Here is a 16,955-nt window from a genome sequence, read left to right as displayed (position 1 = left end):
TACTTTTCCAATGCCAATTTTATTGAAATCTGATATTTATCACAGCAACTACAGTTGTGAATTTAATTTAATCAGAAATAATTATACACTGAAGAGGGGAAAAGAAAACTCAATCCAACAAAAGTAGTATTACATTTAAGTATAATTGATAACTTATGCACTAGTAATCTTAATGGAAATATTTAAACAGGTTTGTTTTACATCATTTGTTTTGATGTTTGTGCCTCACAGAGGAAAATAAAAATATGGTTTGGTCAGACAAACATTTCACATATAAAATTAATGATAGTTTCAGTATTTATATTTATACAGTTTCAAGCATAATACCTATACAATTGTACATATGAGGAACCTAGGACTGAGGTATTGTAACTTATCAAAACAAAATGCCTGCCACATAAATCACAGGACATTTTAGCCAACATCACAATGTTTCAAAGAAGTTGTTACTTGAGTATAATTTCATACTTGGATGTCATGTTAAGTTTGCTCCATTCCAGCCATGAGTGACAAAGCTAAAGATTCCACTGTGAATCAAAAACAAGTAAAGTATTTAGGATCAAAATAGAGTAAACTGTCTCTTGAACAAAACATATCAGAGGTGGATAAAACTATGATATACTCCTTAGTGTCAAGTAACACAAATTTCTAACAATTCTAATTAATATATACCTCCAATTATATAGGATATAACTATTTCCTGATAGTATGTTAATTACGATTAAAAATATTTAGGGCTACAAGTATTACAAACGTAATATTGCATACATTATTCTAAATGTTTAACAACAAATTGTTAACATTAAAAAATACTTTTTTCCTTAAATACTCACAATGTGGGAAAGAGCCTCTACAGACTGCTTTGTTTAGAACTGTCACAAGAAACATATGACAGTTTTTAAAATCTGATTCCATCTTTGTTATGGATTCCATCCTAAAAGTAATGAAAGATAATTTAGACAGACAGTACAAGCAAAAATCAAGATTTGGGAAACATTGTTATGGTATTCCTTTCTGAGCAAAAACAAGGTATTTGTAGTAAAAAGCTTTGAACAGAAAATATTTTTATTACAAAGATGTAATCACTTTGTTAACTGTATCTTTTATCCTTTGTACCATATTCAATCTTGTACCATACAAATCATTTAAGGTTTTATCTCTTGCAACAACCTACAGCTTGAAATTTTAGTGGAATAGTTCATGCTACCCTGTAAACTTTAAGTTTATTCTTATCATGCTAGGTTTCCCACGATGCATATTTTTTAAATATGTGAACTTTAGCATTCAGGTTGGATGACTTCATACGTATGTTCACAGTAGAGGTGGGATATATTTCTATTGCTATACTGCATCATATGTTGTACAGTTTTTCACAGATGCCCCATTAATGAAGTAAATGTATTATCACAGTCATGATGGTTGCTCAGAGGAAACCAACAAATCATTGCTGAAACTATTCTTAAGAATTACCATCTGAGGCAAGCAATATCAGGAAAAAAAATGTATTTCTCTGGATACAGCTGGTGGCTATTTTTTCCCAGCACTATATCTACAGTAGTTCCTGCGAATACTCAGTGACGATATCAAATTATTTGATGCCAGAAAGATGCCTGTGCATCTTTACAGGAATATATTAAATGACAGTTGATAAACTCTAATTTTCACCAGCTGAAAATACTTCAAATGATATTTCAGGATATCCAAGATTTCTCACTATCAGAGCAATTGCGATACCTGGTATTATACAGAACAGGGCTCCAACAATATAATTCCTTTTATTGCTGATTATGTCTAATTTATTTTCTGAATATACAATTTAGAAAATTATACTTAAAAAGACACACGGATTGTGAAGCTAGCATCTGTCCAGAAGTGATAAAACCCAATGTAAATGTATTCCATTGTGGTCTACACAATTAATCTGTCAACACTATACTTCATCTTATTCATAAGACTTCACTCAAAGAACAAATGTCAATAAAACAAGTCCCAATTCTGTCAACCAATTGTGATGCATAGATTGAATAGGTACTTACTTCCAGGCTCCCAAACCAGCTTGCCAACGATCTGCAAACATCAATACTAGATTCAGAACTTTCATTATTGCTTCTTTCACAAAACTAACCTGGAAATTAAATGTAACAGGCAACAGCTACCGTCACAAATTTATGTTGATTCAAAGTAGATTCACATATTTCATTCTTCATTTAGTTGTTAAAGTTGAAAAATTTTGAGTGTGTTAATATATTGGTAATGTATTAATATATTATTGGACAATTATATCTTGCGAGTTGGTTACTTTTATTTAGGAAATACATTTTTGTAGATATTTCTTTTTACAGCACAAAAAAGATTGTTAGCTCCCAGACTCTTTAGGAATGGGTAGCATAAAGTAAAATAAGGCAGATAATCACACTACAGGAAATACCCATATTCCAATTACATTTATAGGAGAATTAATCAGAGACCCATACCAAAGTACATACTAAATATGCCATACTACTAACCCAAAGAAGCAAAAAATCCTGAAAACTAGGGGGGGTTTCCCCCAAGGAAGACGCATCTACATGTAAAGTTTAGATTAGAGCAGTGATAGCGAAAGGTTGTGTGGAAATGTTGCCCATGTATACGCGGGCTCATCGGGGTTGCCAAACTTCCAGATTCTAGCATGCATGAGCGTCCGACAATTAGCTGACTGGCAAGCATGCGTAGGTCGGTTTTTGGCACTGCCGCGCACATGAAGGGATCATTCTCCGGAAAAGCTGAACTTCCAGGTTCTGGCACGCATGCGCATCCAACAATCAGCTGGCCGCCACGCATGGAAACACAGGTTTTCAGCACTGCCATATGCGTGAAGGACAGCTGATCATTGTGCATGCATGTGTACCAGAAACCCACAAGACGAACAGGCAAGGCCACGCATGCCAGGCGACATGGCTTCGCGGGCAACTTTGGGCACGCGTGCCATAGGTTTGCCATCACGGGATTAGAGGATGGAAAACCATTTAAACCTATGAAAATGGGGTAATGAACTTCGTCAGTTTTAAGGCCTGTCATTTGATCTCTGTTTCTTGCTGGAGTTTAAGCAAATCTATCTTAATTATAAAATTTGGTTATTAGTTTATTAAATTTTGGGGGAATAATACTGAAAATATTAATATTTTTGAAAATTTAGAATTTGCCAGTTCATGAAGAACTCTGTATTATCATGGATGAGATGAAGTCAAAGAGATTGCTGGAAAAAAATATATTGTATCTGATTTATAATCCTGAATTGATAGGTACTCAGTCTTCACCAATGAACTTTTCTATTGAAGTATTGGACAGACTGAAAGTATTATTCTGTGTAGTCAATGTGACCATCTAAATATTAACATTCCAAATATTTCATCCATTATAGTTTAACTGTTCGACATTAATAATCCCAAACCCTTGCAAATATTATACAGATTCCATATAAGTAATATTCGATGTACCTTTTCTCTCAGGAGGCAACGATCATGGATTGTAGAAAGGTATCTATAATGTATTTTGATTAACTGATCTAAATCTTTTGCTTCTTCTACTTGATGCTGGAACTCCAAGCCTGTACTATGAAGGATCTTATAAAAGGAGGCAAAATGTATAATGAACCAAAATTTAAATTTCTTTGCTCTATATTTCTCTAAAAATCTTTGCACTGAAATCTTCAGAGAGTTCAATTTACAGAATACAAGACATTTCTAATATAATGAACGGCAGTTAGATAATTAAGGTAATGTATGCACTTCTTAAATTAAAACAGATTCAGAAAAGAATTTAACCCCCTTTTAAAAATGATGATATAATTGGGAACCACATCTAAGAAAGAATCCCTAAAATTCAGCCAGAGACTGAAATATTAGGTAAACTTGAATATTTGTCCGTAAGTATGACTCTAAGTAAAAATCTGAATGTCTTCTTTCTAACTAACTATTATCTGGGAAGGATACAAGTTGTTATTATACTGGAGAATAAATACTGGTTTTCCCTCTATATTCCTTTAAGCAGATACAACAACAATACATCTGGAATAGCTTAGAATGCAAACCAAAGCTGAATTCTCATGACTAATAAATTAATTTTGCAGTACTTGGCATTAGCAGAGATATATTACAGAAGAAGTTATGCATTTGAAAGCATTTTATTTTAGCAGAATTTTTATTTAAAATCCCAACAGCTGTTAAGCTGGGAATGACAATCATATATCATCAGGTAAAAATGTGCAGTCTTTTTGCTACACTAAGAAACAGTTTAAAATCACTTCTGATTGTTTACAAAAAGTTACTTTAATCTTATTGAAATGCATTGTATATCACATACCCTAGTCATAATGTAGTTGTGTAGGCTGTTAACAAAGTGCATGAGTTTCATTCTTAAAAGGAACATGCGGTGAGTTTGTTGTTTAATGGGCTCCGATTGAAATCCAAATTGAAGAACTGCTTCTTGATCAAGTATCATACCTCTATTATTCTGGAGCTTTTCTGCTGCTGTGACTAGTTCTTAAGAAGAAAAGTACAATAAAAGAAAATAATAGGGGGAAAAGCAAAACAATATAAATTACAACACCTCTCACACATTTTTTTTAGGTTCAACTTTCTGAATATACTGCTCTAATACCTAGTCAAAGAATAATGACATGATGGCAAGATGGCAAAAAACCCAAGATAATTAAAATACAGCAACAGCCAGGAAAGATCTGACCAAGAATTCACATACCCCAACTTTCTTTCTACATATTCAACATGAAGTTCATAAGCAGTACCTAAGCACAATAGCATGCTCTTCCTTCCTATTACTTAATTGGCACTGAGAACATAAGAAATGAAAACATAGCATTAAGGGACTTTTAAATTATAAGGTAAATAACATAACTTCAAATAACTTTTTATTAAATTAAAATATACAATAATTGTTTATCCCATTAACATCTTAATGTAATCTCATGCAGTGTCTTTTAATCATTGAATTTTACTTTCATTTATTTATTTATTAAATTTATTGGCCACCCATCTTACTACAGAATAACTTGGTTGTGATCATTAAAAAACAATATATTTTTAGTCAATAAAAAGTAATGGGGATTATGCCAAAGTTAGGACTCTCCCAGTTTTTGTAACATGAAAAACAAAAGCCAACATAATGAACATTTAACTTTAATCAAATTAATGGGAAGTTTGCAATTCTAGGCATTACAAAGTTCTGAATATTTTAAGGAAAGTTTCTTCTAAACATTTTGAAGAATGTCCTGTCTTTAAAAACCCCAACCACGGCAATGGTCTGTTTCTCATAGAGTTTCTCAACGCAGACTTGATTACCACTTAATGGTATAACTGTATGATACCATGCAGTGGACGACACCTGAAGTCTCTCTCAAAAAGACTTCTTTTTGGAGAACTTTAAAAATTACATTGGGATTAATAATGGAAGAAATAGAAAAAGGGGAAAGAAACAAAGAAAGAAAAGAAGGTGGAATAGAAAGAATATAAAAAACTTAAATGATTACACTGGGATTATCAGTGAGAAAAAAAGAAAATGGGATGGAAAAAAATGGGAAAGACACAGCAAAATAGAAGAGTTTATGATCTTAAGAATCAAAATGATTGTACTGGGATTAACAGTGGAAAGATAAGAAAAAGGGAAAAGAGTTCAGGATTTTAAAGTACAAAAGGAAAGAAGGGGAAATAAAATAAAATAGATAGAAAGGGAGAAAAAAATGGAAGAGGGGTAAATGAAATGAATACTAGAAAAAAGATGAAATTTATTTTTAATGAAGTGATTTTAAACTATATGGATGTATGATGAATATAATAATTGGAATATTTTTAATGAAGGGGACTGTAATAACTGGAATATTCTTAATTTCATATTTGGAACTTAACTAAATAAAAGAAAGCTGAAATGATATTGGATTATGAATTAATTAGATATATTTAACTGGTTTTTATAAAAATGTTGAAGTGTATTATTTGGAACAGTTGATAAAGAAAAAATTATTTTGAGATTGGAACAAGAGAATTTAAGAAAATAATTGGGAATTGTATTATGTTATATAAATTTAAATTATTGATACTTAATTGATTTTTTATTGAATATGTTTAACTAATTAGTGAAATTATAATAATTGGATTATTTTTAAAATAAGAGATAAGAATATAAATAATTGATAAAGTAATAGAATAGTAATAATGAATTATTTAAGTCAATATGAAGAAATGACAAAACGTAGGAATGTTTAAGAATTGAAAATAAGATCCAGAAATAAGAAATTTAATATATGAAATTGTAGTAGTCGGAACATTTGGGTTAAGATATATATATTGAATTGATTTTTACTAATATGTTGAATTGTATTATTTGGAATAGTTTATAAAAGAATAATTGGTGATTAGAATAAGAGAATTTAAGAAAATAATTGGGGATTGCACTGTGTTATGTGAATTTAAATTTAGGGGTTTAAATTTTAAGGAGGGAAAAGAAAAATTGAACTATATTCGGATGAGAAGTTAAGATGAAGGGTAATATTGGTTTCTTAAAATTAGAGAGAATAAATGCTATGAGAAAAATTGAACATATAAAATTGTGTTAATGTTGAACAAAAATCTGTACAAATTTAAGACCGGGCCAATATTCTGTTCAGAAAAGATGTATTGTATGTTTGTTTATGTGTTTAAAAAGTAAAAAAAACTTTACAAAAAAAAAGAGAGAGACTTCTTTTTATAGATTTATAAATGTTTGAGTTTCAGGCAGGGACTTGTAATTTCTTCACTAATGCCTTCTCGTTAGTTTACTTTATTGATGGGCCATATCAAAATGCAGAGTTCCAAACACAAATTATTACTAAAATCCAATAAAAACAATTTAAAATGGAATTGGAATAAAATACAATTTAAAATGAGTGGAATAAAATACAATAAATTAATATATGGATAAATAAAATATGATAAAATTATATTTCAGTGTCACCTCTACAATCTACCCCAATCAGTCCCACATATGCTGATCTCAACTATTTTGCTCAAGTACTGTGCTGTATTAAATGTTGTTTTCAAATTTTGGCCACACATAAGATAAGTGGTTTTGATATGGGGTTCCCAAAGGGAAACAGCCTGTTCCGGCCTCTGGAGGGCCTCCGGGGCGGGAGGCCATTTTTGCTCTCCCCAGGCTCCTAGAAAGCCTCTGGAGCCTGGAGAGGGTGAAAAATGGGCCTACCATGCCATCATGTTCCAAAAGCAAGGGGAGTGTGGGGGGGTCATGCGCGCATGCGCTGGGCACATAGAATTATGGGCATGGGCATGCATGTGCGCTCCCCCCATTTTTGGCACGCGATAGCAAAAAGATTAGCCATCACTGATATAGACTGAGGTATCTGTCTCTCACCCTTTTATACCGGCCTTCTATATTTCACTAGATTTTCTCATAATTACACAGAATAAACTCTGCAAGATACACAAATTAGCAAAATTTGCATAACATATTTACTGATTCTTTTAGTTGCAGATTACTTCTTTATCAGCAGATTATATTATTATCACTAATTATATCTATTATTCTGTGGCAAACATGTATGTTGAGAGTACAGCCTTTTGCAGCCCAATCAAGGTAATCTGTGCACCACAAAAAGGTATTAATAATTTTGTGATAACTCTTTATATTCCCCAGAGTAATTTGATTGGGACAGTACAAAAATATTGCTAATTACTAAAATAAATAAACATTAATGAATTTTTGAAATCTTCCCCAAAAGAATGCAATAGTAAATATGTATCCTTGCTTGATGAAAACTGACAGTTTAGGTGTATGAAGGAGGAAAGGGGGATTAAAATACAGTATCCTGGTAAAAGGACAGCTAACTAGAATGACGACTGCATTGCAACATTACTTTTGTCCTTCCGTTCAACTGATCTTAGAATTTAAAGTCTTTTTACACTGCAGTAAAACTTTAACATTTATTTAATATTTAGGCAACAGAACTATATCTTTAAAAAATGTCTATTAAACCCAAGCTTAATGTATGTATCTGACATAATTTGTTATGTAAATAATTATGCAATCAATGCTAACATCACATGGGTAATTTACATCATTCCCACAAATCCATTAAAATGTCCATTGTTTCAGGTAAACTCTAAAATAAAATATTGCAAACCAAATTTGAAGTTCACTGAATGGTGATTTAGAAAAATAAAGTTCTATTCAATCTTTTCCTTTTCATACATTTCTCTCTCTCTCTATCTCTCTCCCACCCTCCCTCCCTCCCTCCCTCCCCTCTCCTCTCTCCGCATTATACTTCTGTAGAAGCTGAAGGTAGTGTAGGTTTTAGAATTATATTTTCATTACAGAGAATTAATCCTCTTACCATGAAACCTCAACACATCCAGACTATATTTGGCCCACTTTATTTGTAACAACAGAAGGAAAACTTGATTATAGATTTTTTGGCACTCAACACTTATAACTATATCCACTGGCCAAGGGACCTAAATAGGAAAACAAAACAAAACAAAAATTGGTATCCTTTTTTGCTTTAATGTTAAAGCTTTCATTTCAATACAAGCAAGTATTACCTTGTAACTCAGTATTAAGCCATCTAGTGTATGAACAGGCAACTTCTTCTTTCCTATATCAATATTTTCACACAGAATTGACAACCTATATACAAAAATATGTGGTTATTATCAACGGTGTATTCCAAGACAGATAACTATACAATTAATGAAATAAAATCAACACAAATGTTTTCAGATAAGATTACCATCTACAATCAGTTTGTTTCAAACTTTGTAATGGGAAATTTGATTTCATCGTGGGATATTAGCTATCACAGCAATTCTAAACTAGACAATTACATTTGCTTTTAAACTGATGTAATTAGTGGTTGCTTCAAATAATTTAAAATTGGTGGTCACCTAATTATTACATATAAACGTTACTTAATTTTAACGTCTAAAAATTCACTCATACTAAATAAGAGCCAAATTGCAACTAAGTACATTATCTATTAGGCTTCTGTCACATTAAAATTACATTAACTTAGTTTATGTTAACGTCATAGAAATAGAATATGCTAAATTAATGTTTTAAATTCCTTTACAATAGAAGTGGCACATTTATGGCAAATCCTTCTTCCTCTTCTAGATATAATTACTTTATTACCTTAAACTATCCTCTGGATAACGTTGTCCAACTGCTTCTTGAAGCTGGACATTTAGGAATGCTTCACTTTGCCATGTGTCTTTCTCACGTATTTTGTCAAAAATAGATGTGTAAAAGTCATACATTGTATCACCAGCCTCAAGTAAGAAAAAGTTTCTCATTGCCTGCAAGTATTCTACCAGCCTAAACAAGAAATACAAATTTCATAATTTACATTTTAATTCTTCACATATGCAATGAAGATATAGATGTTAAAAGACATTTAGTATAATAGAATTCAAACTATGTTTAACAATTATAAATCTCAATGAATTATGTATTCAAGAGACCTAACTTCAGATTTATATAGTCATGTTTTACAGAATTCAATTATCTTATGGTGCTTGCTCAACATTCTTCCCATCAACTAACTTGTTTATCAATTATGTTTCCTTGCAACAAGCTTCTCACCTTATTTCAAATTCTTGTCATCTACTTCTAACTTGGACAGTAGTCATAATTTTAAGCTTGCAAGTAGTTCTTGGGTTATGTCAGCAACTAGGCCTGGGATTGTGTTGTGACACATGGGCATTAAACAGAAGAAGCAGAAGTCCCATATAAGGAGTGCAGTAATGCAGCAGGCAGGGTGTGGGAGACCAGGGGAGGTCCAGTGCAACCCACACATGGGTCAGGGAAGGCTGAGGGAGGGTCAGTGCAAGCAGTACGCAAGTCAGGGGGAAGCCAGCACAAGCCACATGCAAGTGCAATGAGGAATGAAAACTGCAATCTAGTCCTCACTTTGAAACTATCCATCACAACAGTACATACGCATAGCTACTAGGATATTTCTTTTACCAGGTGAAGAAAGTACAAGAAGGATTTTAGTGAACAAATAAGTATCTACTATGATGCTAAAAATATATATTGGCTACATGTCAAAACTGGCAATTTATGTAAATTCTTACCTGTAATCTTTCTTCAAAGTTTGCATTAAATTCCCACAACATTCTAGATACTGTTTGTTAATATGAGGATAAAGACAAGATCTCAGGGTCAGTTCAAATGTCTGGCATGTAACTGATTCAGATGACCTATCTACACAAACATCACCAGCAGAAAGTGTCTCATGTATGTTGCCGTGATCCAAATATAATCTGAAAAAAAGGGGGGGATTAACTTTAGGTCCTTCATATTAATTCCAACAAATTAATACAGAATTTGTACAAATATATTACAGATAAGCAAACCATACAGAAAATACAAGGATATAAATATAATTTTGAGAGACAGATTTTCACAGGTTCTATAGCTGGTTTGTTTGTTTGTTTTGTTTAGCAATTGAGCATGACATCAAATTGTCAATACTTAGCAAACACATAAGATTTTCTCCATGACGACTGCTTGGTGATAAAGGAGGAAAAATGTACTTCCTGAAGACATATTATTTCAATACATCTAACATAAACTGAGACAGTCATTCAATGTAGGACAGGGCTGTTAAACTCATGGCCCGTAGGCCAGATGCATCATGCACTGGCCACATCCACACCTGATTTAGCAAAGGGGAAAAAAGTCGCGATACGTCACGTAATGCCACTGATGCCGCAGGTTTGAGACCCCTTGTATAGGATAAATAAAGTCTCCCTAATCTTCACATTTGGCCATTTTTAAAAAATGTAAGAAATCAGACAAGTAGACATATAAGAAACTGCTCCTGAAAATATAATAATATACAAATGTGGTTCTATTGTATTTATTCTAACATTAAATGTACATTTTGATAAAATATTTTTTTTAATTATGTTTTGGAAAAGACTACAGAAGAGAATTTATGGAACTCAAGAGTTTAATTATAGAATCCTTGATGCTCTCTGAGCTTGTTTTCTTGCAGATGTTTCATTATCCAACTACATAACATCATCTGTGAATGTGGTGTGTGCTCCGTTTATATACAAAAATTTGCCCTGTCAGTGTTGGTAAGGTGTGGTTTTTCTCTTGGATAGCTGCTTGATTAGGGTACTATTTTCTGCTTGTTTCTTTATCTGGTGTTAACCCAACTCTGGACTAAACTCTTTCCGTTCTTAGCTCCAATCTCTAGCATAATTAGGTTTGGCATTACATTTTCAGTTATAATGAAACTGGATCATTATTGAGTTTGGTACAGTTCTTTCTCTTATATTCAATTTTGATACATTAAGCAAACTCCATTATGTTTTCTTCTGAAACTTTTCTTTCTTGGATTTATCCTTGGCTGGCCTACCAGGGGTTGAAAAGCTCAATAAATTGTGTGCCGGTGGGTGTCGCACATTGATGGTTGCATATTTTGAGTGACAGGGAGCTGCAGCAGAGGAGTGAAAGAGCCACATGCGGCTCCAGAGCTGCAGGTTGCTGCCCCCTGCTTTAACCAATGTATTATCCTATATATTTATATTTTGCATATAATATCCTGACAACTGATACAGCAGACAGTAATTAGCATAATAAAGGTTACGAATGTATGACTTCTAAAGATTTAACTTGTTGAATATTGTATTACAAATCACATACATGCTACAGGAATAGCAGGGAACTTTTTGTATTTGTTTGGCAGAATCATACCTATGTTTGAAAAATTAGAAAGGACAAAAAATATTCTAAATCTCTTACATTACCTTGCAAAATTAATTGCTAGTAAAGGATCATGAATATCATCCAATTCTAAATGTCTTTCTGCAATGGACTGCATTTTTATTAGGCTTTCTTTAGTAGCTTGCTGTTCTGTTAAAGTATCTTGAATATGTTCATCTCCATGACGTAGACGCAATTGCACAGATTCCAAAAATAACATGTACAAGCTCTTCCTTTCTGCACCTGAATTGAATATTGAAACATAGATTACTGCTTCTTCAAGGCAATTGTTCATAAAAACCAGAAAAAAACAACACACTTGAAGTTTTTGATTACACTGACAATGAAATCTAATTAGTCAAACAAAACATGTGGGGAAAACTGAACTAGAAGTATTGATTTTGCAACAGTAATAATAATAAAACAAGATTTTAATACACTATGTCAACTAATAGTGATACAGTGTGTCTAGAATGTTTTCATTTCATTTTCAGGTGTCACGAGTTGCAGATGCTTTATAACAGCCCTAATCACTTAAACATGTTTAAGGAGTAGACAGTGGCTTGCTAATTTTGCCCTGTATGTTCTTTTTCAGTATGAATGCCTGCTTTGATCCCATTAACATGGAGATTACACTGATGGATGATCTCTGGCAAGCCCAAAATGGGGGCCATTCCTCCATCTTGGTGCTACTTGACCTCTCAGTGGCTTTCAATACCATTGACCATGGTATCCTTCTGAGACGACTAAGGGAGTTCGGAGTGGGAGGCACCGTGTTACGGTGGTTCTCCTCCTATCTCTCTGGTCGGTCACAGTCGGTGTTGGTGGGAGGACAGAAGTCAACCCCTAGGCCCCTCGTTTGCGGGGTGCCTCAGGGCTCGGTCCTCTCTCCCCTCCTATTTTTTTTTTTTTAATTTGATTTATATGCCGCCCTTCTCCAAAGACTCAGGGCGGCTTACAATGTGCTCAGCAATAGCCTTCATCCTTTTGTATATTTATACAAAGTCAGCTTATTGCCCCCACAACTGGGTCCTCAATTTACCTACCTTAGAAAGGATGGAAGGCTGAGTCAACCTTGAGCCTTGGCGAGATTCGAACCCTGCAGTAATTGCAGGCAGCTGGTCTTAATAATCAGCTTAATAACAGGGTGCCTTAAACCCCTGTACTACCAAGGCTATTTAACTTCTACATGAAGCCACTGGGTGAGATCATCCGACGATACGGGGTGAGATTTCAGCAATACACTGATGATACCCAGCTGTATATCTCTACTCCGCGTCAATTCAGTGATGCAGTGGATGTGATGTGCCGGTGCCTGGAGGCTGTGAGGGTCTGGATGGGAGTCAACAGGCTCAGACTTAACCCAGACAAGACCGAGTGGCTGTGGGTATTGCCTCCTAAAGACTATGTTGCTTGTCCATCCTTGGTTCTGGGGGGTGAGAAATTGTCCCCCTCAGAATGGGCTCGCAATTTGGGTGTCCTCCTAGACTCACAGCTAAGATTAAAGCAACATCTGACAACTGATGTTGCTTTAACATCAAAGGGGGACCTTTGCACAGGTTTGCCTGGTGTACCAATTGCGACCCTACTTGGATCAGGAGGCGCTCCTCAGTCACTCATGCCCTTGTCACCTCACAGTTAGATTACTGTAACATGCTCTATCTGGGGCTACCCTTGAAAAGTGTTCGGAGACTGCAGCTGGTCCAGAACGCAGCTGCGCGAGCTGTTGTGGGTGCACCTAGATACACCCATATTACATCAATTCTCCACGAGCTACACTGGCTCCCTATTGGTCTCCAGGCACAATTCAAGGTGTTGGTTATTACCTTTAAAGCCCTACATGGCTCAGGGCCAGGTTATCTTCGAAACCACCTTCTACCGCATAGCTCCCAGCGACTGGTAAGATCCCACGGAGTTGGTCTCCTCCGGGTCCCATCAGCTAAACAATGCCAGCTGGTGGGCCCGCGGGGGAGGGCTTTCTCTGTGGCTGCCCCAGCTCTCTGGAACCAGTTATCTCCTGAGGTCCGGACCATCCCCACCCTACTGGCCTTCCGAAAAGCTGTGAAGACCTGGCTTTTCCGGCAGGCCTGGGGCCGTTGACCTCACTTTGCGATCTGGCGAGATCCGGCCATGAATGGTGTGAATGCGTTCTAAGGTTTTTAATGTTTTTTAATCTTTTAAATGTTTTTAGAATAGGTTTTTTTTAAATGTATTGTGAGCCGCCTTGAGTCTCCAGAGAGGGGTAGCATATAAATTTTAATAATAATAATAATAATAATAATAATAATAATAATAATAATAATAATAATAATAAATATGCTTTACAGTATAAAAATCCAAAATGGAGTAAGTTCACATAATGATGCTACTGAAATCTTATCTTATCTGGAGTCTATGAGGATCAAGGATGAAGAGAACCTGGTAAGATTGAGTCCTAGCAAGGTAAGAGTTACTAATTGGTCATCAGGGTTTTCTGGCAGCTCCAATGGTATCTCCAGATGGGGAAGCCAAGGGGCAAAAGATTCAGTTGTTCCCTTAGCCATTTGGGACAGGGTGTTCAGTGAGTCTGCTTTATTTGATGATTGTTGTTTATTAATTGTAAGCGTGGTCTTGTAATTTATTTTTAATTACTCTGAGTTAAATTTCTTGTTAGCCAATGAAATTCCCCATAGTGAGATGGACAACCATCTTCATTTTGTAACTAAATAAATAAAAAGTGTGCATTACCATGAAGGAGTAGATGTATGATTAGGAGTCCCCCATGGACTCGTGGCTCTTGCTGAAATAGCAGATGAAAGCTGTCACTACAGAGGTCTCCTGCTGGTTTCAACTGATGTGCCAGAGAAACTGCTTTTCTGCAGTAGAGTCAAGTCTCTGGAATGGCTTCCCTTTGAAGCTTAGTTCTGATCATGGTGCCTTCCAGAAGCAAGCAAAAATAGAACTCTTCCACAGGGCATTTGGGTCGTGACACCTGGCTTTATATTTATTTTACTGTTACATTCATTTTTTAATATGGTTTAAAGATTTTTATTATTTTAATCTAATTGTGGGTGGTTTACTGATCTAGGTGTTCCTGTAAACTGCTTAGAGGCATGTAGGATTGAAGCAGAGTATAAACATATAAATTTGAAATTTCCTGCTAACAGATTTTTAAAAATTATCTATTACTCTAAAGCTAGGCTGGCTTTGTTATCTCAACTGCCACTACTAGCCTATAGATTTCATCTTATTCTATTAAAAAGTAATAAAATTATAGCTCCTTCTACCTTTTCTCCAAAAATTAACTGATGGTAGAAATCTTGCCTGAGATACAAATAGTCTCTGATTTGAGATGGATAATACTATTTTCTAAGCATTCCATGAAGATGGATCAAATAAATTTCAGATTACCATTTATTCCATGGATGGGCAATTTAGTGAATTTTAAGTATTTTGGACTAGAAATTCTATAATCTCAGGCCATCATCCCACACCAACTGTCTTAATTCTGATTTACATTAAGAAACATGACAACATGTTCTAAGTGGACTAAAATATCTTAATAAAAATTATTCTGGATTAAACTCAGGCATTCTGTTTCCAAGCCCATTGGAACCATTGTTGAACCAATATTAATAAATTGAAGATTATCTATATTTAAAGTCAGGTAAAAGTCCTATCAAATGTTTTGTCATATCACTGATATTTAAAAGTGGCTTAAAATTAAGTAAGCATCAATTAGGCAGGAACTGTAGAATGTTTATCAGAAATATCTATATAAAAATCTAAACAGTTCATTTTTTAAAATTTACAAGCAAGTCATGCAGCGCTACATGAATTCTAAAAATCAATACATACAACATTACATAATAAGGAACATTTTGTAAAAATTCAGTTTTTACCTCGGGCTGCAGCTGGCTGTGGAGAACCATCCTTGCACTGCAAATTTTTTAGCAACTGCATGGACTTCCCAGCCATAATGATCTGCTTTAATACAGGCTTTAAAAAGGAAACCATGGTATGCTGTCTGCTTGATGGTGCTTGATCACTGCCAGAACTGGCACTAGCATTATCACTCATTTTCTCTTCATTCTCAGATTTTTCTGATACACTGTATAATGTGTAAGTGGCATACCAAAAGTCTCTATGATTTACAGAAACATTTTTGTTTCTGCAGAAAAAAAAACAGACAATTGTCAGAAATTTCTTGGAAAATTGCATATATTTATTTACATGTGTTTATAATTACAATAATAATCTAAAATAGGTTTTTCAAATAACTGGAGAAGAATATTCATCCACCATCTGCATTTCAGTTCTATAGTTAAGGATAAGATTCAGGGCAAAAAAAGAGATTTGAAGGCTCATCACAGCCAACTAAAATTTCAAAGGCTCTACATGCATACTACAATGCATACTGGTTAAGAAAACACCGAGATTAAAATTAAGATATAGATGTCAGCAGCCAAAATAGGAAGTTTCTTACATTTTTATATTCCGAATTCAATTAGTTGTAATAATAGTGATATTTCACCACACAAAATAGGAATAAAATAACTAAAGCACTGGATCCAGTTATAAATATTCTCCCAGAAATATGTCAATTTTTAAAGTTGCAATTGCAGCCTACAATAAATTAGTTTTTCTTGGTGGATTACCTAAATCTCTAACTGCGCATTATATGGATACTTAGCAATATGTAAGTATACATGCATGGTTTCTTTTGGCTCCACCACTATCATCACAAAGTCAATGATCTACACCCTAGAAATATCAATATACCCACGTTTCTGTAGAGATTTTCAGTCACTGGGTCATGATTATCCCAAAGGTGCTTTTTCAGGAGGCAACTGGACTTTCTTGTTTTTTCTTTGAAGAAAGTCCAGTTGCCTCCAGTTGCCACCTTTGGGATAACCATGACCTGGATGACTAAGAATCTCTACAGGCTTTTAGCTATACAATTTGGGATGAACACCCTTTCAATGGTGTGGGAGTAGGAATGGATTTCCAGAGAAAATAAAATTGCAGAACCAGGAGCACTACTCAGGTGACCCTGAGGATACAGATAAACCCCCAAATGCTTCAAGGACCCTCTAAAAGGATGCAAACGACCAGCTGTCTGCAAGGAATATAAATCCTTCCATTCCCCACTATCCTGTCAGAGCTGAAGAAGCTTCTGGATGAGAAGTGTAATGTCCTCAAAGAAAAAAACAAGA

General features: G+C 34.5%; 1 protein-coding gene across 4 annotated transcripts in view; it reads right to left on the bottom strand.

Moving 5' to 3' along the window:
- The window catches only part of TUBGCP5 (tubulin gamma complex component 5), a 28,491-nt gene continuing 11,536 nt past the window's right edge, over positions 1 to 16,955 (bottom strand). For all 4 annotated transcript variants that reach the window (XM_034431393.2, XM_034431391.2, XM_034431392.3 and 1 more), the window contains exons 13-23: positions 15,642 to 15,910; positions 11,805 to 12,003; positions 10,119 to 10,307; positions 9,175 to 9,357; positions 8,586 to 8,670; positions 8,378 to 8,498; positions 4,342 to 4,520; positions 3,477 to 3,602; positions 2,037 to 2,125; positions 834 to 934; positions 1 to 527 (exon numbers count right to left, since the gene is read on the bottom strand). In XM_034431393.2, coding sequence (XP_034287284.1) covers positions 481 to 527; positions 834 to 934; positions 2,037 to 2,125; positions 3,477 to 3,602; positions 4,342 to 4,520; positions 8,378 to 8,498; positions 8,586 to 8,670; positions 9,175 to 9,357; positions 10,119 to 10,307; positions 11,805 to 12,003; positions 15,642 to 15,910 — 1,588 coding nt within the window. In that variant the 3' untranslated portion in view covers positions 1 to 480. The remainder of the gene's footprint in view (positions 528 to 833; positions 935 to 2,036; positions 2,126 to 3,476; positions 3,603 to 4,341; positions 4,521 to 8,377; positions 8,499 to 8,585; positions 8,671 to 9,174; positions 9,358 to 10,118; positions 10,308 to 11,804; positions 12,004 to 15,641; positions 15,911 to 16,955) is intronic.

Source organism: Pantherophis guttatus, chromosome 5 (genome assembly GCF_059756535.1).
Source record: "Pantherophis guttatus breed Tessera chromosome 5, ASM5975653v1, whole genome shotgun sequence".
Lineage (NCBI taxonomy): Eukaryota > Metazoa > Chordata > Lepidosauria > Squamata > Colubridae > Pantherophis > Pantherophis guttatus.
Note: the sequence above shows the minus strand (reverse complement) of the source record. Positions and strands in the feature narration are given on the sequence as shown.